The 20,876-nt window shown below is 46.1% G+C and overlaps 2 protein-coding genes across 3 annotated transcripts in view; both read left to right on the top strand.

The window, feature by feature from the left end:
• The window catches only part of lamb1a (laminin, beta 1a), a 58,452-nt gene extending 53,768 nt beyond the window's left edge, over positions 1–4,684 (top strand). The window contains exons 27-28 of the mRNA XM_084335074.1: positions 564–723; positions 1,955–4,684. Of these exons, the coding sequence (XP_084191200.1) occupies positions 564–723; positions 1,955–2,094 (300 nt within the window). The 3' untranslated portion in view covers positions 2,095–4,684. The remainder of the gene's footprint in view (positions 1–563; positions 724–1,954) is intronic.
• A 3,657-nt stretch (positions 4,685–8,341) lies between these two features.
• Positions 8,342–20,876, top strand: part of LOC311245604 (cytosolic 5'-nucleotidase 1A) — a 13,220-nt gene continuing 685 nt past the window's right edge. The window contains exons 1-5 of one of the 2 annotated variants that reach the window (XM_084335510.1): positions 8,342–8,579; positions 8,941–9,060; positions 9,550–9,679; positions 10,822–10,944; positions 11,927–12,090. In XM_084335510.1, coding sequence (XP_084191636.1) covers positions 8,544–8,579; positions 8,941–9,060; positions 9,550–9,679; positions 10,822–10,944; positions 11,927–12,090 — 573 coding nt within the window. In that variant the 5' untranslated portion in view covers positions 8,342–8,543. Of the gene's footprint in view, positions 8,580–8,940; positions 9,061–9,549; positions 9,680–10,821; positions 10,945–11,923; positions 12,091–20,876 lie in introns of both variants that reach the window. The other variant, XM_084335509.1, reaches the window with a different exon arrangement.

Genomic DNA, 20,876 nt, shown 5'->3' with positions numbered 1-20,876 from the left:
TCTTGGGGGGCTATGAGTCACCTGCTGCTGTGGCCGGGCTGTCACGGTATTTAAGCAATGGACCAAGTGTCTGGTTGGACCAGAATCCTTGGACTTGTTTTGTTAAGGTTTAGACTTAATCGTTTTATTTCAATCGTTTCAATCGTTTTATTTCAAACCACCGTGTTAGTTTGGCTACATTTACCATTGTCCGGCAAAACAACATTTGAAAATAAATGAAATGGGAAAAGAGGAACCCCCCCCCCCCCAAAAGTTTAAAAATAAAACAGCCAAAAACTATACACTGTTTGAAAAGGAGATGGAAGAATTTAGCTTAACTTAAATTTGTTAATTAAAAGTTTTCAATCTTTAAGTTGAACGAACTGTTTGTTTGTTAATGTTGTCAATCTTTGTTTAGAAGTTTAACTGTTTAGAACTTTAGAATATCCATACAATGCATTCTGTGACCAATAACTTAAAAAAAAAAAAAAAAAAAAAAAAATATATATATATATACACTCATTAAGACACTTAGCTATAATTAAATACAATGCATTTCCATATGTGTGTGTGTGTGTGTGTAGGACCTGGACACAGAGCTGAAGGATAAATACACCACAGTAGAAGACCTGATCTCACAGAAGGCAGAGGGCGTGGCCGACGCCAAGAAGAGGGCGGAGTCACTACAGCAGGAAGCCAAAGAGTTACTACTACAGGCCAGCGACAAGCTGCAGCAACTGAAAGGTAACATTATTCTACATTAACTTATTATTCTACATTATCTTAACGAGTTGTTCATGTATAGACGGGCCAAGAGAGCTCCGACAGGCCCCCCCCCCCCCCCCCTGGGGACGACGGTGGCTCAGGAGGTAGAGCAGGTCGTCTGGCAATCAGAAGGTTCCCGGTTAGATTCCGGCTTCTCCCGACAGCGTGTCGAAGCGTCCTTGAGCAAGACACTTAACCCCTAACTGCTCCCGATGAGCAGGTCGGCACCTTGCATGGTCGCCTCTGCCGTCTGTGTGTGAATGGGTGAATGTGAGGCATAAGTTGTAAAGTGCTTTGGATAAAATCACTATATTAATACAGCCCATGAATGCAGTGGTTCAAGAAGTATATTCCTTAAAATGACTAAATTAAAATAAACAAAAAAACAGTTGCTTATATTTCAAGGTCCCATATTTTTTTTTATCTTTTCATAGTTTTATATAATTCCCTCTATTGAACATGTTTGTTGTTTCCTTTTTCTAAAGAAACTGTTCAATCCAATTCGAATTTTCCCTTGAATGCAAGGGCCAATTCTTTGGCGAGCGTAGCGCACAATCATGCCACATTTCTTAAGAAACGACATAAAAAGTGACGCCAGTTCTGAACGGCTTCTTTAATCTGAAGATAACAACCCAGACAAAAGGCAAGGAGTAACTATTTCACTTTTCTCCAGTACATTCATATTTCAGTTTGAGCTAAATACACACAGAAACCATTTTCCATAATATGGGAACTTTAATATAATGTTATAATGGTGACCAGTGGTTGTTAGGGTTTTTAATAACTTTTCATATTTGCTGTTTCTTGCTTTCAACAAACACAAAAGAGGTATATGCAACTGCTTCATGATCTCAGACAACCGTGGGTTTCTATGTTTCATAGTCAAATGATTGTAGTTAATCATCATTTCTGCCAGAGGAACTACTTCTGGGACCAGAGAAGCACTTCTAATCTCAATAGCATCGAAATATGGAGGAAGAATGCTAATATTTTTTGCCATTCAGTGTGAAAGATAATGTATATGTTATGTTAAATGTTGGAGTTGATAAATGTGTATGCTACATTTATCAGTAAATGTGGTAAATGTGTACATCTATCAGTCTCTGCATTTACTGTAAAAAGAAATGTATTAAAAAAAATAAAACATATTGTGGTAATAAGCTGGTAATCAAGCCAATGGGTCACTAATCAAACCTTATCTCTGGTCCAGACCTGGAGAAGTCATATGATGACAACCAGAAGACTCTGGAGGAGAAAGCTGACCAGCTGGTGGACCTAGAAAAGGCGGTAAAGGAGCTGCTGCAGGAGATCAGTAGCAAAGTCACCATGTACAGCACGTGTCTCTTCTAAAGCATTGCTGCTGCGGAGTAACTGGCACACCCCAAAATGGCTGCCCCGTGAAGTAACTGGCACACCCCAAAATGGCTGCCTCGTGTCCAGTTGAAATGCACCGTTCCGATTAGTACCTGTCAAATGAAAAGGAGTGGTTACCGCGCTACGGTGGAAAAATACACCGGCACAAACTATCGCTGTGCGAGAGTGGAATATAACAAACTAGTGAAGAAGAGAAGAAGAGGCTAACTGAATTCAAACGTCAACAACGTGTTACCATATGGAATGCCAGGTGTGCCAACAGACTACAATTACTCTATATAAACATCGCCTTGTACAAGTAACACGTGCAGACATCCTGAATGAGTGGACGCCAGTCAGCGACGTACTGATTAATGCGGAAATAATTCAAATATTTTAGCGGTGATTGGTCAGAGCTCACAGGCATCCTGTACATGGCAATAGACCTGTTTGCTGTATACAAACATACCGTGTTCGAGCCAATCAGCAATACTAACTTAGTCACGTGACTAAGTTGAACTTGACTCGGAAAAATATGAAGCTCTATGGAGAAACCATGACACTCCCCTGACTAAAAGTTGTTTCAAACTCAGAGTGTGAGTCTTTCACCTTTTACATTATCTAGCTTTGGCATGGATTGATTGTTTAGATCGCTAGCATGGCTAACAAATGCAAATATATTGGAGACTGCCCCCGTTGTTCTGACCAGGATTACGTTCCTTTTGCCCCCTTGAAGCACGGGCACACCGAGTCTGATATGGACAACAGCGAACAGGTCTATAGGTCCTTTTCACAGTGGCCATTTTGACAGTGCCAATGCAGGGTAACCACAGGTGTAGTTAATAACATTAATAGGGTTCCATTCTATTTAGGTGTTGCTGGAGCCAGGCCATGGTATTGTGTCTCAGTTAAATGGTTCTGGCATACCTAAATGCAGGGGTGTAAAGTACTTGAGTAATTGTACTTCATTACAATACTTAAGTACTGTTTTGGGGGATTTGTACTTTACTCGAGTATTATTGGGTTTGTATACTTGTACTTTTACTCGATTACATTTCAGAAAAAAAAAACACACTTTTTACTCCTTACATTTAAAATGCAGACCTACAAAGTACAAATCTCGCAGGTCCAACAATTTGTATTAGTATATTTGTTTCTCTGGCCGAACTAACGTTAACGTTATTAATCCTGCGGCCGCACTTTATTTAAAAACAGCCAATCAAATCCCCACCAATGGAAAATGAACCCACCCATATACCCGTGCTGATTGGTCCTTGTGCAAGACTAGAAAGCGGGGATCTTTGATTAAACACCTGCTATCAGAAGAATAGACAGTCAGAAAAGAAGTTTACTTTTACTTTTTAGTACTTAAGTACATTTAAAAGTACCAACTTTTTGACTTTTACTCAAGTGTGTTTTTAGCCAGATACTCTGACTTTTACTTGAGTGCGATTTTGAGACGGTACCCATACTTTCACTTAAGTATAATTTCTGGGTACTTTTTACACCCCTACCTAAATGAAATGGAACCCTAATTAACCGACACCTATGTTTATACCCTGCGATGGCATGTCAAAATGTCCACTGTGAAAAGGGCCTATTCTGAACATCTTGTCCTTGTTATTTGTGTCTGTATAAAGTCACTCTCGCCGTGCGTCCCAAGTGATGACAAGAGGAACCATATTGATCTATCTCAAAACGCAGCCCTCTTTACTCCATCCTCCAATCACAACTGTTGTTTCCCTCGAGCAAAGTTTGTCCGCGGGGGAAACAACAGGTGTGATTGGAGGATCAAGAAAAGAGGGTGGGGTTTTTTGAGATAGGTCAATTGGTACACCTGGCGTTCCATACCATCAAGCCGAGTTGCACAGAGCTTGGAAAATGCAACTTGCCAATCCTTGTCGACAAAATACCAAGTGGCAAGAACCAAGGGTGGTAAAATCGAGGAGATGTCACCAGTCAGCCATCCAATGGGGTGATGGGGGGTGTGGTGCATGGATGCTCAGATTGCACCTGGTGGAGTGTTTTCGGGGACCAAATTGAATGGAAATGTGGCCAAATTGTAACTGCACATGTGCAATACTCCAATGATATGACACAATATGTCGCCGTGCCTTCTCCTCGATTTTTCCCCTCGACAAGAACCAGGCACAGTTCTTCAAACTGACTTGTAATGATGTGCTATCAGGGAACATTAGACAGCTAGCTTCTGAAGAGAGCTGTTATTGAAAAAAAAATACAATTAAAAAGATTATAATAATAATCAACTGAAAACCGGATAACGATTTGTGTGGGAAGAAATATGAAGTGAAATGCCCCAGTAAAAAAGAAAAGAAAAAAGAATGTAATTCAAAGTCACTCAGTTTTTCCAAGATTGTAAAGTTCTAAGAGGGCCGAAAGAGTGAATGTAAATGTTTAACCGTTTAACCGCGAGACTGCAAATATGTATACCTCAAAACTTTGTACTGATCCTTTTGTACTTTTCTACACCATTTTTATGTGAGCCAACTGTTTTCTGCAATCAAAACAATGCTAAGACCAAAAACTTGTCGCAACCAATTGATTTTGAATAAAACTACCCCATTTAAATCCTTTGAATTATGTTGCTGGTAATATGGCGTCTGGATGAATGAATGATGATACAGTGCTTTTCTAGACACTCTTTTATGTCTGTCACTGTTTTATGTGCTTTACAATGTAGGGTGGAAATAGCCTCCTTCACCACCACTGTGTAGCACCCAAGCTTGGCTGCCATACACTGGCATCAGGCACACATCGCACTACACAACTGTACAGTCTTCCCCTCCCCCTCGGGTTAAGAGTTTGGGTGTCTCATCCTCGATAGCACACTGTCATTCAAATCCCACATAAATAACATCACGCGGTCCGCTCACTTCCACCTACGCAACATTAATCGTCTCCGTCCCTCACTTACACCCACCACCAGCACCGCTACTCTTGTTCACGCCCTGGTCACATCCCGCCTGGATTACTGTAACTCCCTCCTCATTGGTCTCCCACACAAGTACCTCTATAAACGCCAACTGGTCCAAAACTCAGCCGTGCGCATCATCACTAGAACTCCCTCCACCAACCACATCACTCCTGTTCTCCACCACCAAATTCACTGGCTGCCTGTCAAGTCACGCACTGACTACAAAGTATTACTACTCACTTTCAAGGCCCTCCATAACCTAGCCCCTCCTTATCTCACGGAACTTCTCCAGTCCCGCACTCCCTCTTGGTCACTCAGATCCTCCTCTCCCTTCCAACTTGTCACTCCCCCTTCCTGTCTGACTACCATGGGATCCAGAGCCTTCTCCCGCTGTGCCCCCCGCCTCTGGAATTCCCTACCACAAGAAATCCGTGAAATAAATAACCTCCCCACAATAAATCACAATAAATCAAGAACAAAAAGCACCACAGGCAACTGGAGGAGAGAAACCTTGGAAGGGCCGTTCAAGGGGGGATCCCCCTATACTTGGATGTCGTGATAATAGTGTTGCTATCTATGGATGATCGATGGGTGGAGAATAAAACAGGCGAATAGTTGGTATGTATGTACATATACATGTAATAAAACACAATTAAATATGTACATGCAATACTAACTGGGGTACATAAGACAATTTTTGAAAGATTTAAATAGAATAGAGCTAAGAACAACAACAAAAGAAAAAGCATAGGGAAACGATCGAGCGCTAGTATGAACATAGGACACCGGCTAAATGTCAAGGCTCGGAGCTCAAAATATCAGAGTCATATTCCGTTTGCACATGAGTATGTATTCCACTCTGATCCATTTGAAGTATGGGGGCAACGTAGAGAGGATTGCACCACCTTGGCCATCATCACCACGAGACATCCACTCACAGAGAGACAGGGAGTATGAAAGACTGACAGTTTGCGTGTTTGTGGTGGGCGGACATAGGAGCAATAATACATGTAGTAAGCATATTATGTGAATAGAATAGAAGTACTTAACCCAGCAAAAACATATATAAAATATATAGGGACTAGGGAGTGATCATAGACTGGAGTGACATAAGACTTGAGTGATGCTTGTGTGGTATTATGCTTGGGCAGGAATCCTTTATCCTTTATGCTTTTTTATATAGCGCTTTTATCCAAAGCGCTTTACAATTTGTTACTCACATTTTACCCATTCACTCACACATTCACACACCGACTGCAGAGGCAACCATGCAAGGTGCCAACCTGCTCATCGGGAGCAATTAGGGGTTAAGTGTCTTGCTCAAGGACACATCGACACTGCAGACTGCAGCTCTACCTCCCGAGCCAGACATATCTATGATCCTAACTGATCCTAACCTAGAGACACCAGACATACTGTGCATTTGTGCAACAACAAATGAACAATCAAAGTAAGTTGTTATAGTCCAGTAGATGGCGATAATGCAACAATTATGGATGGCAACCAACATTAAACTCAAAAGAAAAAGAAGACGACGACAAATTAAGGAAGTTGGTCAGATGTCTTGGTTTGGCAATGATTATCAAATGCAATGGAGATTAAGAAAAAACAGAATATTAAATGGTGATCACAGCAGCGTTTTGGATTTTGATATGTAACTATTCAGTGTATATTGAGAGGTGTCATTGATTGATTGATTGATTGAAAAGTTTATTAACAGATTGCAGAATGGGTACAGTACAGCTCAATACATACAATTGTTAAGAGGATGCAGACCTGAGAAAGACTTTCGTCTTGTTTCCATCAGGGTCCCCCATTTTCAATTCATCATATGACACACATGACATACAGATAGACAGTACTGCTACATCTATACATTTATGACATACCAGATTTTCAAATACAGTACTGTTTGTGATACAAAAAAAATCCAGAAGAAGAGTATATACATTTGACATAGAAACTGTGCATTGGGGGAGGTTGGGTAGGTGGGGTGGGGCTGTACATTGGAGGTGGGGGGGGGGGGGGTTGGGTAGGGGGGGGGGGGGACACTGTACATTGGAATACTGACATACATTTGACATAGAAACTGTACATTGGAGGAGGTTGGGTAGGTGGGGTGGGGTTGGGTGGGGCTGTACATTGGAATACTGACAAAGCCATGCTTGGTCTTTATTGAACAACTGGGTTAGGACATTTGTAGGGGCCAGTTTTGAATTGCAGTCTCCCGTAGATGTTCTTTGAGAGTGTTTTTGAAGGTGGGTAGTGATTTACATTCCTTTACAGCTTTGGGTAGGGCGTTCCACATTGTTGTGTTGTGGCATAATTGCGAAACGTGTTTAGTCCCTTGTTTGAGCCGAATCTGGGTTTTACATGATTTGTGGAGCTCCCTCTGGTGTTGTGATCGTGGTATTCACTGACCTTTGGGAAGTATTTTGACATGTACATGGGTACCTTGGTCGTGTAGTGTATCTTGTAGACCAGGCCCATTGCAAGTTGCTGTACTCTGTCGTCTACTCTAAGCCATCCTAGGTTGGCAAAGTGTGCAGGGGTGAGGTGGGTTCTAGGAGTCAGGTCAAGCAGTAGTCTGACTAGTTTGTTTTGAGATGTTTGTAATTTGGTTTTTAGTGCCTTTGAGGTGCTTTGGTACCATGAGGTGCAAGCATAGTCGTAGTACCCTTGAATGAGTGCTCCTGCCAGAGTCTTCAGGGTATTCTTGTTTACCAGGGAGGAGATCCGGTACAAGAATCGAGTTCGTTGATTGACTTTTTTTATTACATTGGATGCCATTTTGTCACAGGAAAGATTAGCCTCTAGGATGGAACCCAGGTAGGTAATTTCATCTTTCCTTGTGACAATATTGTCACCCACTGTAACTGAGAAGCCGTCTGTTTTGCTGAGTTTGTTATTTGAACCGAAGAGAATGGACTCTGTTTTGCCCATGTGTAATGATAGTTTGTTGTCGGCGAGCCATATGCAGATTTTGCCTAGTTCCGAGCTGAGGGTTTTTTCAACCTGTAACTTGTTCTTGTCAGAGAATAGAAATCGTAGAAATACTTTATTTCCTGCTCTGAATGCTGGATTATAGGGTAATTGAAGATAGTCAATTGGGTGGGGGTTAGATCGGTAAGATGTAAGGGTCTCTAGGTTTTTTTTTTTTTTCTTTTTTTTTTTAAATACAATTTTATTTTATTTTGTATTCTCAAAATGTAGTAATTCCTCAAACAAACTGCGGGGGCAGCAATACGCCACGACGCGTCTAGTCTGCCTGAAATATATGAGAAGAATAAGACAAATGAACATCCGTCCTCGACTGACTGTATCTAAGGAAGATAACTAACTACAAACACAAAGTTCTACAGATGTGGACAATTGTTGGGACAACGAATCTTCAAACGTGTTGAACCGAGGCCATGTTACGTGGTATTGTTCTGTAGCCTATAAGACATATTTTATTTTACCAGCGTCATTGCAACTTGATAGCCAGCGTCTACAAGAGGATCAAACAGCAATGTTTTCTGTCGTGAGAAATACCGACGTGAAGCAGGTGAGGCGACGAGGTTCTGGCTTAAAGTGTCAACAGGCAAGGTGAATTAGACTATTTTTTTGTATCACAAACAGTACTGTATTTGTAGATTTGGTATGTCATAAATGTATAGATGTAGCAGTACTGTCTATATGTATGTCATATATGTTATGATGAATTGAAAATGGGGGACCCTGATGTAAACAAGACGAAAGTCTTTCTCTGGTCTGCATCCCCTTAACAATTGTGTGTATTGAGCTGTACTGTATTGTACCCATTCTGCAATCTGTTAAATAACGTTTTCAATCAATAAATCAATCAATCAATCAATCAGGTACTAAATGCCTACCCCTTTTCACCTGCTCTGCATAATATTTTGCAGACAGACCCAGATCATGCTGTGGTTATTGCAGTAACTTCCCATGCGATATTTGAGTCGGGAGCAGGGGAGATTCAGAACTCTGAAGCTTTTGAAAAGGGAGTTGCCTTCCCTTTCATTCAGGTGAGCCACATGGAAGGGTGTGAGAGTGAGTGAGAGATTAACTAAGTCTAGCCAAATGCTGCCAACTGTTGATAAATTATATTACACACACACGAAATAAATATAATTATCTGGTGAAATTCTGAATATAATTTAACAGCTGCATGTGGCCTGTTGGTCAAAAGTTTATATCACACGTAATAGACAAATTGTGTAATTATAATGTTATAGTGAATTATAATTGATTAGGTTGTACTGTTATGAATTCACTATGAATTGAAAATGGGGGACCCTGATGTAAACAAGACAAACGTATTTCTCTGGTTTGCATCCCCTTAACAATTGTGTGTATTGAGCCGTACTGTATTGTACCCATTCTGCAATCTGTTAAATAAAGTTTTCATTCATTCATTCTGCATTCACACAAATACTCCACTACATGTAGAGCATTTGTATTATGTATTTATTTGAGCCTATACGTCAAATCAATTTGTCTCCAATTATTCTCAGGCTGTCCAAAAAGTTAACGAGAGACTGCTGGACAAGAATCCTAATGAAACGTTACTGTTCGATGTCATCTTGCTTTCCAATGAGCGGGAGGAGCATCACTCGCAGGTCATCGCTAGCGCCAAGCATTATGGTATTCGGATCAAACGAACATGTATTTATTTTTAAAGTGGCTGGAAGTGGTATTTATTTAGTTAAAATAAGTGGTCTACGTGTTAAAATAATAGCTCTAGGTGCGGCTGGGTGGCGTAGCGGAGATTGCGTTCGTCACCAATGCAAGAGACTCCGGTCTCGAATCCCGGTGTCAGCATTGCCTGCGGCTTGGGCCAGTCGTCATACTATCTCAATTGGCAGATGTAGCGGGTGGAAGTCGATGGGTGGGGGATTGGACGTTGTGGACAGTGACTCCTACAGGTCGTTTGGGTGACGCCTGCACAGCAGAGACAGGAAGTATCGGGGGCAGCGTGAGCCTCCCACGCGTTACTCCTCGCCACTGAGAGTCCGCGCTGTCTGGTTAAAAGATGCGACAGGCTGCCTCCTTGTGTACCGGAGGGGACACGTGATGCAAGGCTTATATCCTCACTACAGCCGACCAGTGGGAGGCATAGTCTAGCAACGTTCAAGACAGGGGAGGGGAGAATTGGCAATACGAAATAGGGATGGGAGAAAAAAATTGAAAAATAAGGAGAAAAAGTGGATCAAAAGAAAAAAAAATAGCTCTACATTCTGACAGTCATCATCACTGATAGAGTGTTTGGTAGTAACATGGGTCTCCCAGTCCCTCCACTCTACAGTAAACACAAATTACACTTTATCCAACCAGGAGAGAGAACTCCACACTGAAATAAACGGCCTGAGAAATAAAGAAATAAAAACAAGTTTTAAGCAAATAATGTGCTTTAAACGGGTAGAATAATCTGCCAGTGCAGTAAAGCTAATTTGGCTTGGCAAGATTTCTTTTGATATAGGCTAAGCAAAAATATCTAGGGTTCTCGCTCCTGATTGGATAACATGGAATGGGATACCAGAAAAGGAAATGTCTGTTTACTGCAGAGCTGAGGGACTGGGAGACCCATGTTACTCACCAAACACTATATCAGCGATGGCTGCAGACTGTACAGCTATTTAACACTTATTTGAACAAAAAAGAATACCACTTACAGCACCTTTACAGCAGAGTAAAAAATTTAATGACAAGCACCTTTGCAGTACATTGGATCACAAACATAATTTGGCTGAAACTAAGTTCATATCTCTCCCACCATTATGTTGTAGGTCTTCAAATTGGCAGATTTTGTTTCTGCCGCGAGGAGGATTCCATAGAGAGTCTGCTGTCAAATAAAGTCAAGTTGTTCTTGTCGACAGACGCACATGACGTGTCGGAGGCCTTGCGAAGAGGTACGGTCGTTTTCTTGAATTTATCCATTCCTGTTTAATTCAGTAGAGTTGGGCTCATTTTGTGAGTGTGACTGCAGTAAAGCCACTAGGGGGCGACAATGAGGTAGATCGGTCGTCTCGTAATAGGAAGGTTCCAGAGTTCTGGCTCCTCCCCGGATTCTGGCTCCTCCCCGGCAGCGTGTCCGAAGTTTTTAACCCCGAACTGCTCCCGATGAGCAAGTTGGCACCTTTCATGGTCGCCTCTCCGCCATTGGCCTTGTTGGAACCCCATGTTTTCCGGAACACGGCCTCAGATCCGCGGGTAAGGCCCTCCTGGTTCCTTACAAAACTAGCCTGGTCCCCCGTGGGCACCCATGCCCTGGAACACCTTGCCCTTGGATCTTACGCTAGCAGAGTCAGTGTCCTCTTTTAAGTCACTTTTAAAAACACATCTGTTTTTTTTTTTTAATGTTTTTCCTAAGGTTATGAGCTTTGCATAAACAGTTTTATCAATCTGCCTACAATTCCTGTTTGAAAGTTTTTTTGTCTCTTTTTCTCTTGTTTTATTTTCTATACATTTTTTTCGCCTTTGCTAATGTTTGCTGTTTGCCGCTTTTAACACGTCTGTAAAGCACTTTGTAACTTTGTTTGGAAAAGCGCTATCAACATTTAATTCAAATTCATTGGTGTGTGAGTGCATTGGGTGAATGTGAGGCACGAGTTGTAAAGCACTTTGTATAAAAGCGCTATATAAATGCAGTCCATTCCTCATTACACTCTCTAGGGTGAAAATAAAAACAATTAAATTAATGTTAATGTTAACGACAGGAATGTTTGATTTGGTTCTCTTTGGTCATCATCACGCATAGGCAAAATCTAGCCACCAGTAATTCTACTGTAAATTCCAACTGTAAATTCATAACATGTGTGAATTGAATTCTGTTGTTTTTTTAGGGTGGATTTCCCCCTTCTTTTTAATCTCAGTTCCTTTCACCACCAGCAGGTGTCGCCTCTGCCCTGCTGCATCCACAGACGGCCAGCCAGTCCTCAGAGCAGCTCAAAGTGATGTTCTCAGGAGACGCCATCGGCTCCACAGAAGACACCTTAGCCGGTCTTAATCTACCAGGCTTTGGCGAGTCTGAGCTGAACAACTTCAACGCCGCTAAGGTAAGGTTGAGACCACTTATCGATAACTGCGTGAAATCGATAAGTGGCATCACTTATTGATTTTTTTTGCACGTGTAAATATATATATATATTTTATTTTTTAATACTTTTTATACTATACTAAAATACTAGGTCTCTGGCATTTTTTAGTTAAAACATCCCCCATTTCATGTGAATTCAGTTGAATTGCAACTCTGCACTGTGCATTCAACATGCAGTGCACTCCTCCATCACATCCAGAGACCACCCACTATAAAATGAGAAGGATCACTGTGGTAGTTTTGAATGGGGAAATCTGTAACACTAAAGATGGCGGCAACGACAAAGAATTGCTGCAAAATAAACATACATTTGTTGTTTAAATAATCATATTAAAAAAATATATATATGGGGCGCCCCAGTGGCGAACCACATAGCGCGCTCAGCCGCGACACGGCCGACCCGGGTTCGACTCCCGAACCCGTCGTTATTTGCCGAATGTCTTCCCCCCACTCTGTCTCCCTACTGGACAAAAAAAAAAATCTTAAAAAAAAATATATATATATATATTCCTTTTTATTTAATTTTTTTTTAACCTTCTCTTTCTCCTATTTTTCTCTGATTTTCTCCCCGTCCCAATTAGTCGTTGTGCCAATTCCCCCCCTCCCCCTACCTGGTTGTTGTACGCATGTTCTCCCACGAGTTGGTACAAGGGTGTCCTGATGTCGAACGCACGCTTCCTCCGAGACGTGCGCCGTCAAGCCAGTGACGCTCTTTCCACTTGGCAGCGAGGACTCTCATTGGTGAAGTGTAACACGTGGGATGGCACGCTATCTCCACCAAGTCCTGCCCCCGCTTAGCAAGCGCCGAGACCTGACCTGTAGGCGTCGCTGTCCACAACGCCAGATTCCCACCCGCCAGCTTTCCCACCCGCCAGCTTTCCCACCCCCTAATACTGCCAATTGTATTAGTATGAACGGCCAGCCAAGCTGGTAGCAACACCGAGAGCTGGGCTCGAACCCAGCGTATCCTGCATTGGTGACGAGCGCAATCTCCGCTACGCCACCTGACCGCCACATATTCTTTTTAAATACTAATAAAAATATCGATATTTATAGAAACATTTTGTCCCAGGGGAGCTCCAGTAGCTCACCACGTACCGCGAGTGCTATTTCAGCGCCGTGGACAACCGCGCTCGCGCGGATCTGGGGCTGAGCGCGTTCGAATCCCGGACGGCAGCCGTGCCTTTCCCAGAGTGTCTTTCCCCCCCATCTGAACCCTTTCAGCCTGCTTCTGTCGGTCGAACTTGACCAAGTATGAATGCGACGAAAAAGCGATAAACGCTAAAAAGAACCAGCTGACTGGTCAAAGTAAAAAAAAAAAAAAAACATTTTGTCCCGATTTATCGATTCTTCCAAATGGCATATCGTCTCAGCCTTACGCTAAGGTACCGTACGCCACTAGTGAGGTGCTGCTTCTGGTGTTAAATTACAATGGTTATGTGAAATAACGTTTCCTGCGTGCAGCTCTACTGTTGGCACATTTAGGCTCAGGTTGTCCACCTTTTGTTTGTCCTCTGAATCTAACTGTAGGTGTCAGTAGTATTAACTTTTTTTTTATTTTGTACCATACAATGAATGCATAGTAATATATTTGGTGTCTCATAAAATTATAATGATGACGACCAAAATATTTTTTTTGGGTAATGTTATGCAAACATATCTCATAAGTATCTCATGAACATATTTTTCATATCATATGAAAAATCTCACATTCTTGAATTCCTCTTCAACCTCTCTCCCCTCCGCTATAAATATGCATGGTCCTCCAACCTCCTCACCTCCTCCTGACCTCCTCCAACCTCCTCACCTCCTCCTGACCTCCTCCAACCTCCTCACCTCCTCCTGACCACCTCACCTCCTCCTCCTCACCTCCTCCTCACCTCCTCCTGACCTCTCCAACTTCCTCACCTCCTCACCTCCAACCTCCTCCAACCTCCTGACTTCCTCCAACCTCCTCCTCACCTCCTCCTCACCTCCTCACCTCCTCCTCACCTCCTCACCTCCTCCAACCTCCTCACCTCCTCCTCACCTCCTCACCTCCTCCAACCTCCTCACCTCCTCCAACCTCCTCACCTCCTCACCTCCTCACCTCCTCCAACCTCCTCACCTCCTCCAACCTCATCACCTCCTCACCTCCTCCTCCAACCTCCTCACCTCCTCCAACCTCCTCACCTCCTCACCTCCTCCTCACCTCCTCACCTCCTCCTCACCTCCTCACCTCCTCCTCACCTCCTCCAACCTCCTCACCTCCTCCTCACCTCCTCACCTCCTCCAACCTCCTCACCTCCTCCAACCTCCCCACCTCCTCACCTCCTCACCTCCTCCAACCTCCTCACCTCCTCACCTCCTCCTCCAACCTCCTCACCTCCTCCAACCTCCTCACCTCCTCACCTCCTCCTCCAACCTCCTCACCTCCTCCACCTCCTCACCTCCTCACCTCCTCCACCTCCTCACCTCCTCACCTCCTCCTCACCTCCTCCAACCTCCTCCTCACCTCCTCCTCACCTCCTCACCTCCTCCTCACCTCCTCCTCACCTCCTCACCTCCTCCTCACCTCCTCCTCACCTCCTCACCTCCTCCAACCTCCTCACCTCCTCACCTCCTCCTCACCTCCTCCACCTCCTCCACCTCCTCACCTCCTCACCTCCTCACCTCCTCACCTCCTCCTCACCTCCTCACCTCCTCCAACCTCCTCACCTCCTCCTCACCTCCTCACCTCCTCACCTCCTCACCTCCTCCAACCTCCTCACCTCCTCACCTCCTCCTCCAACCTCCTCACCTCCTCCTCACCTCCTCACCTCCTCACCTCCTCCTCACCTCCTCCTCACCTCCTCACCTCCTCACCTCCTCCAACCTCCTCACCTCCTCCTCACCTCCTCCACCTCCTCACCTCCTCACCTCCTCCAACCTCCTCACCTCCTCCAACCTCCTCACCTCCTCACCTCCTCACCTCCTCCAACCTCCTCACCTCCTCCTCACCTCCTCCTCACCTCCTCACCTCCTCCTCACCTCCTCCTCACCTCCTCACCTCCTCACCTCCTCCAACCTCCTCACCTCCTCACCTCCTCACCTCCTCCTCACCTCCTCCTCCTCACCTCCTCCTGACCTCCTCCTCACCTCCTCCAACCTCCTCACCTCCTCCACCTCCTCACCTCCTCACCTCCTCCAACCTCCTCACCTCCTCACCTCCTCACCTCCAACCTCCTCCACCTCCTCACCTCCTCACCTCCTCCTCACCTCCTCCAACCTCCTCACCTCCTCACCTCCTCCTCCAACCTCATCACCTCCTCACCTCCTCCTCCAACCTCCTCACCTCCTCCTCACCTCCTCCTCACCTCCTCACCTCCTCCAACCTCCTCACCTCCTCCACCTCCTCACCTCCTCCTCACCTCCTCCTCACCTCCTCCACCTCCTCACCTCCTCCAACCTCCTCACCTCCTCCACCTCCTCACCTCCTCCTCACCTCCTCCTCACCTCCTCCAACCTCCTCACCTCCTCCAACCTCCTCACCTCCTCCAACCTCCTCACCTCCTCCACCTCCTCACCTCCTCCTCACCTCCTCCTCACCTCCTCCAACCTCCTCACCTCCTCACCTCCTCACCTCCTCCTCACCTCCTCCAACCTCCTCACCTCCTCACCTCCTCACCTCCTCCTCCAACCTCCTCACCTCCTCACCTCCTCACCTCCTCCTCACCTCCTCCAACCTCCTCACCTCCTGACCTCCTCCTCACCTCCTCCAACCTCCTCACCTCCTCCACCTCCAACCTCCTCACCACCTCCTCCTCCAACCTCCTCACCTCCTGACCTCCTCCTCACCTCCTCCAACCTCCTCACCTCCTCCACCTCCAACCTCCTCACCACCTCCTCCTCCAACCTCCTCACCTCCTCACCTCCTCCAACCTCCTCACCTCCTCACCTCCTCCAACCTCCTCACCTCCTCACCTCCTCACCTCCTCCTCACCTCCTCCAACCTCCTCACCTCCTCACCTCCTCACCTCCTCCTCACCTCCTCCAACCTCCTCACCTCCTCACCTCCTCACCTCCTCCTCACCTCCTCCAACCTCCTCCTCCTCACCTCCTCCTCCTCACCTCCTCCTCACCTCCTCACCTCCTCCAACCTCCTCACCTCCTCACCTCCTCACCTCCAACCTCCTCACCTCCTCCACCTCCTCACCTCCTCACCTCCTCCTCACCCCTCCTCTCCACCTCCTCACCTCCTCCAACCTCCTCACCTCCTCCTCACCTCCTCACCTCCTCACCTCCTCCTCACCTCCTCACCTCCTCCTCACCTCCTCCAACCTCCTCACCTCCTCACCTCCTCACCTCCTCCTCACCTCCTCCAACCTCCTCACCTCCTCCTGACCTCCTCCTCACCTCCTCCAACCTCCTCACCTCCTCCTCACCTCCTCCTCACCTCCTCACCTCCTCCTCACCTCCTCACCTCCTCCAACCTCCTCACCTCCTCACCTCCTCACCTCCTCCAACCTCCTCACCTCCTCCTCACCTCCTCACCTCCTCCTCACCTCCTCCTCACCTCCTCACCTCCTCCTCACCTCCTCCTCACCTCCTCACCTCCTCACCTCCTCCTCACCTCCTCCTCACCTCCTCACCTCCTCACCTCCTCACCTCCTCCTCACCTCCAACCTCCTCACATCCTCACCTCCTCACCTCCTCACCTCCTCCTCACCTCCTCACCTCCTCCTCACCTCCTCCTCCAACCTCCTCACCTCCTCACCTCCTCCAACCTCCTCACCTCCTCCAACCTCCTCACCTCCTCCAACCTCCTCACCTCCTCCTCCAACCTCCTCACCTCCTCCACCTCCTCACCTCCTTCCTCACTCCCTCCTCACCTCCTCCTCACCTCTCCAACCTCCTCACCTCCTCCTCACCTCCTCACCTCCTCCTCACCTCCTCCAACCTCCTCACTCTCCTCCTCCAACCTCCTCACCTCCTCCTCACCTCCTCCAACCTCCTCCCTCCTCCAACCTCCTCACCTCCTCACCTCCTCCAACCTCCTCACCTCCTCCTCACCTCCTCCAACCTCCTCACCTCCTCCAACCTCCTCACCTCCTCACCTCCTCCAACCTCCTCACCTCCTCCTCACCTCCTCACCTCCTCCAACCTCCTCACCTCCTCACCTCCTCCTCACCTCCTCACCTCCTCCTCACCTCCTCCTCACCTCCTCCAACCTCCTCACCTCCTCCTCACCTCCTCCTCACCTCCTCACCTCCTCACCTCCTCCTCTCCTCCTCACCTCCTCCTCACCTCCTCCTCTCCTCCTCCAACCTCCTCACCTCCTCCTCACCTCCTCACCTCCTCACCTCCTCACCCTCCTCCTCCTCCTCCTCCAACCTCCTCACCCTCCTCACCTCCTCCTGACCTCCTCCAACCTCCTCACCTCCTCACCTCCTCCTCACCTCCTCCTCACCTCCTCTCACCTCCTCTCACCTCCTCCTGACCTCCTCCTCACCTCCCTCACCTCCTCCAACCTCCTCCTCACCTCCTCTCACCTCCTCCAACCTCCTCACACCTCCTCACCTCCTCCAACCTCCTCACCTCCCTCACCTCCTCCTCACCTCCTCTCACCTCCTCTCCACCTCCTCTCACCTCCTCCTGACCTCCTCCTCACCTCCTCACCTCCTCCAACCATACATAACTAACCCACCAGACCTTTACATAACTAACCCACCAGACCTCTACATAACTAACCCACCAGACCTCTACATAACTAACTAACCCCACCAGACCTCTACATAACTAACCCACCAGACCTCTACATAACTAACACACCAGACCACTACATAACTAACTAACCCACCAGACCTCTACATAACTAACCCACCAGACCTCTACATAACTAACCCACCAGACCTCTACATAACTAACCCACCAGACCTCTACATAAACTAACCCACCAGACCTCTACATAACTAACCCACCAGACCTCTACATAACTAACCCACCAGACCTTTACATAACTAACCCACCAGACCTTTACATAACTAACCCACCAGACCTCTACATAACTAACCCACCAGACCTTTACATAACTAACCCACCAGACCATCTACATAACTAACTAACCCACCAGACCTCTACATAACTAACCCACCAGACCTCTACATAACTAACCCACCAGACCTCTACATAACTAACCCACCAGACCATTTACATAACTAAACCCACCAGACCTCTACATAACTAACCCACCAGACCTCTTACATAACTAACTAACCCACCAGAACCTCTACATAACTAACACAGCTATAGGGACTCACCTGGGCACGTGCCTTTGGGAAAGGATAGTCTGCCAGGGAGCCGACGTCCCGCAGGCGGGCGAGCTCTGGGTAGCAGTACTTGGCTAAGGTCTCCGCGGTGCTCCAGGAGGGGACCCGGCCCAGGTCCCCCTTGGGGAGAGCACAGAGGCCGGGCAGGCCAGTGGGGTCCGCAGCGTGGCCGTCCTCTGTCTGCTCCTCTGAGGGAAAGGGAGACACGGTGAGGGTCCCACAGCTGGAGAGCAGGAGCAGGGGGGTGCGAGGGTTAACACACATGCGGCTTGTCAAGAAATATGTCAATTCAAAAAGGATGCTGGCTCTTTTCCTTTGACAAATCTGTCATTAACTCATTCACTGCCAACAACGATTAAATTCGTTATTGGCCGCCAATCGTTGAAAGCCAAAAACTAGTATACTCGTTATTTGATCGTTATTTCTTTTATTCGATATTTCCATTCATTATCCATCCAGGGAGCCTGGTGTTATCATAGGGAATGAGTCTGTGATCGCAAAAGTCCAACACCGCCGCCTGGTAGGGTGCGGCCTGTATTTCACTTCCTTTGAGACTCTGTGTATGGGGCTGTGTGTCGATTATATGTGGTCCGGGGCGGACTTTTCTAATAACCTGAAGCTAGGGCTTCACAACCGATCGCATTGAATCGTTTTCGGGACCCCCGATTTATTATGCTGTGGCTGTCGTGGGCCAACATGGACATATGATGTACCAGATGGCAATCAAATAATTGGAATATTCTTTTTGGAATCCCACCGGCCACAGGTAAGAGCAATTTAACGTCAATTTCAGCTTGATTGTGCCTTGTTTTCATAGCCATCGCCCTGATCAGCGTATGTTGTTGTACTAACGAATGCCGTTATTGACAATCAATTAATCAGAAACGACCCCCCCCCCCCCATTTTCATGCCTTTCATGATGGAACATAATACAGATCATATGCATTTTGAATTTTTTATTGTAGCGTGTATTAGGGACGAAATGCCAATGGATTAAGTATAATATGCGTCGCTGCCTTTTACTAGCCTCCCAGGAATTACCCTAAAACCACTCTAAAAACCATACTATATTCACCACGGTATAAAACGGAATGTAATGGATGGAAAAAATATATATTTTTCACATATTGAACGATAGATACTTGATGTCAAATGGGCCATAGTATTGCATCCATAGACTATAATATAGAATTATAGTTTATAGCCCTGCAAACAAGGTGGCGGACGTCCATTGGTTTTAATGCGTGCAGCGCATAGCCATATCCGGAAACAGCGTGGCAGCCCAATGAGTTAAAGACCCAGGGCTAGATCCACAAAGAATGGATTGCAAGGTGCTAATTGCACCCTTACTTACAATTCGTTATGAATTGAAAATGGGGGACCCTGATGTAAACAAGACGAAAGTCTTTCTCTGGTCTGCATCCCCTTAACAATTGTGTGTATTGAGCTGTACTGTATTGTACCCCATTCTGCCATCTGTTCATGACAATTTTCATTCAATCAATCACCTTACTTACAATTAGCACCATGCAATCCATTCTTTGTGGATCTAGCCTCCAGTCTGTGATTTTTCTGTGGGGTATAACTCACATCCATGAAGAGTTTGACTGGTGAATGGAAAATAAGCTGTTGGGAACCTCCTTAAGACCTTGTAACTTGCAATATTACGTTAAATCTGTTCTACTACAGTGTTTGCAACCGTTACTAACATGAAAACAAACCTTTTACAGATACAGAATATTAATAATGAATTAAAAACATATATTTTCCTATCATCTAGTCTCAGTCCTTGTATCTCAGTCAGTCAACATGAAAACGTAACATGTCTCCATTCCAAACGCTTATTAAATGTAAGATATGTTTACATTTGGATCACCGATTGGGCCTTTAACACAATGGCGCCCAAGGACGTATATCTCCGTGTTTCGATTCCACCCGTTGTGGACAGAAGCACGGATAAATCCGTGGCAAGTTGTTATTGCTTTTATTCCATTTGAATAACCTATTCAAGGTCGCCGAGCGGCCACTGCAGATTTTACCCTACTCTATGAATTCGAGAATGTGCAATGCCGGCCAGATCCTCTTAGGGGCGCTATCGCGATAATGCAGTGTTCCCTGTGGCCGAACGTGTGGACTATTTTTTTTTTACTGTTCAATGGAGTTTTATGTTAGCAGGGATTCTGGGATCTGCAGCCTGTAGCTTGGATTACGTTTTGGATCGCAGATTTTACTATGCAATAAGGGGATTTATCATCAGCCAATGGACATATCGATCTACCAGATAGCGATCGATAAGCGGGAAATTCTCGGGGCGATCCCACCGGACCACGGTAAGATCTTTTTCACGTAAAGTACATCCCGATCGGGCCTTGTTTTGATAGCCATCCAGGCGTTCGGCCTATGAGGCTAATGAGGCTAACGCGGTTATTGATAATCAATAATCAGAAACGACGTCCCC

This window comes from Notolepis coatsorum, assembly GCF_963971535.1.
Source record: "Notolepis coatsorum genome assembly, chromosome: 18".
Classification (NCBI taxonomy): domain Eukaryota; kingdom Metazoa; phylum Chordata; class Actinopteri; order Aulopiformes; family Paralepididae; genus Notolepis; species Notolepis coatsorum.
Note: the sequence above shows the minus strand (reverse complement) of the source record. Positions and strands in the feature narration are given on the sequence as shown.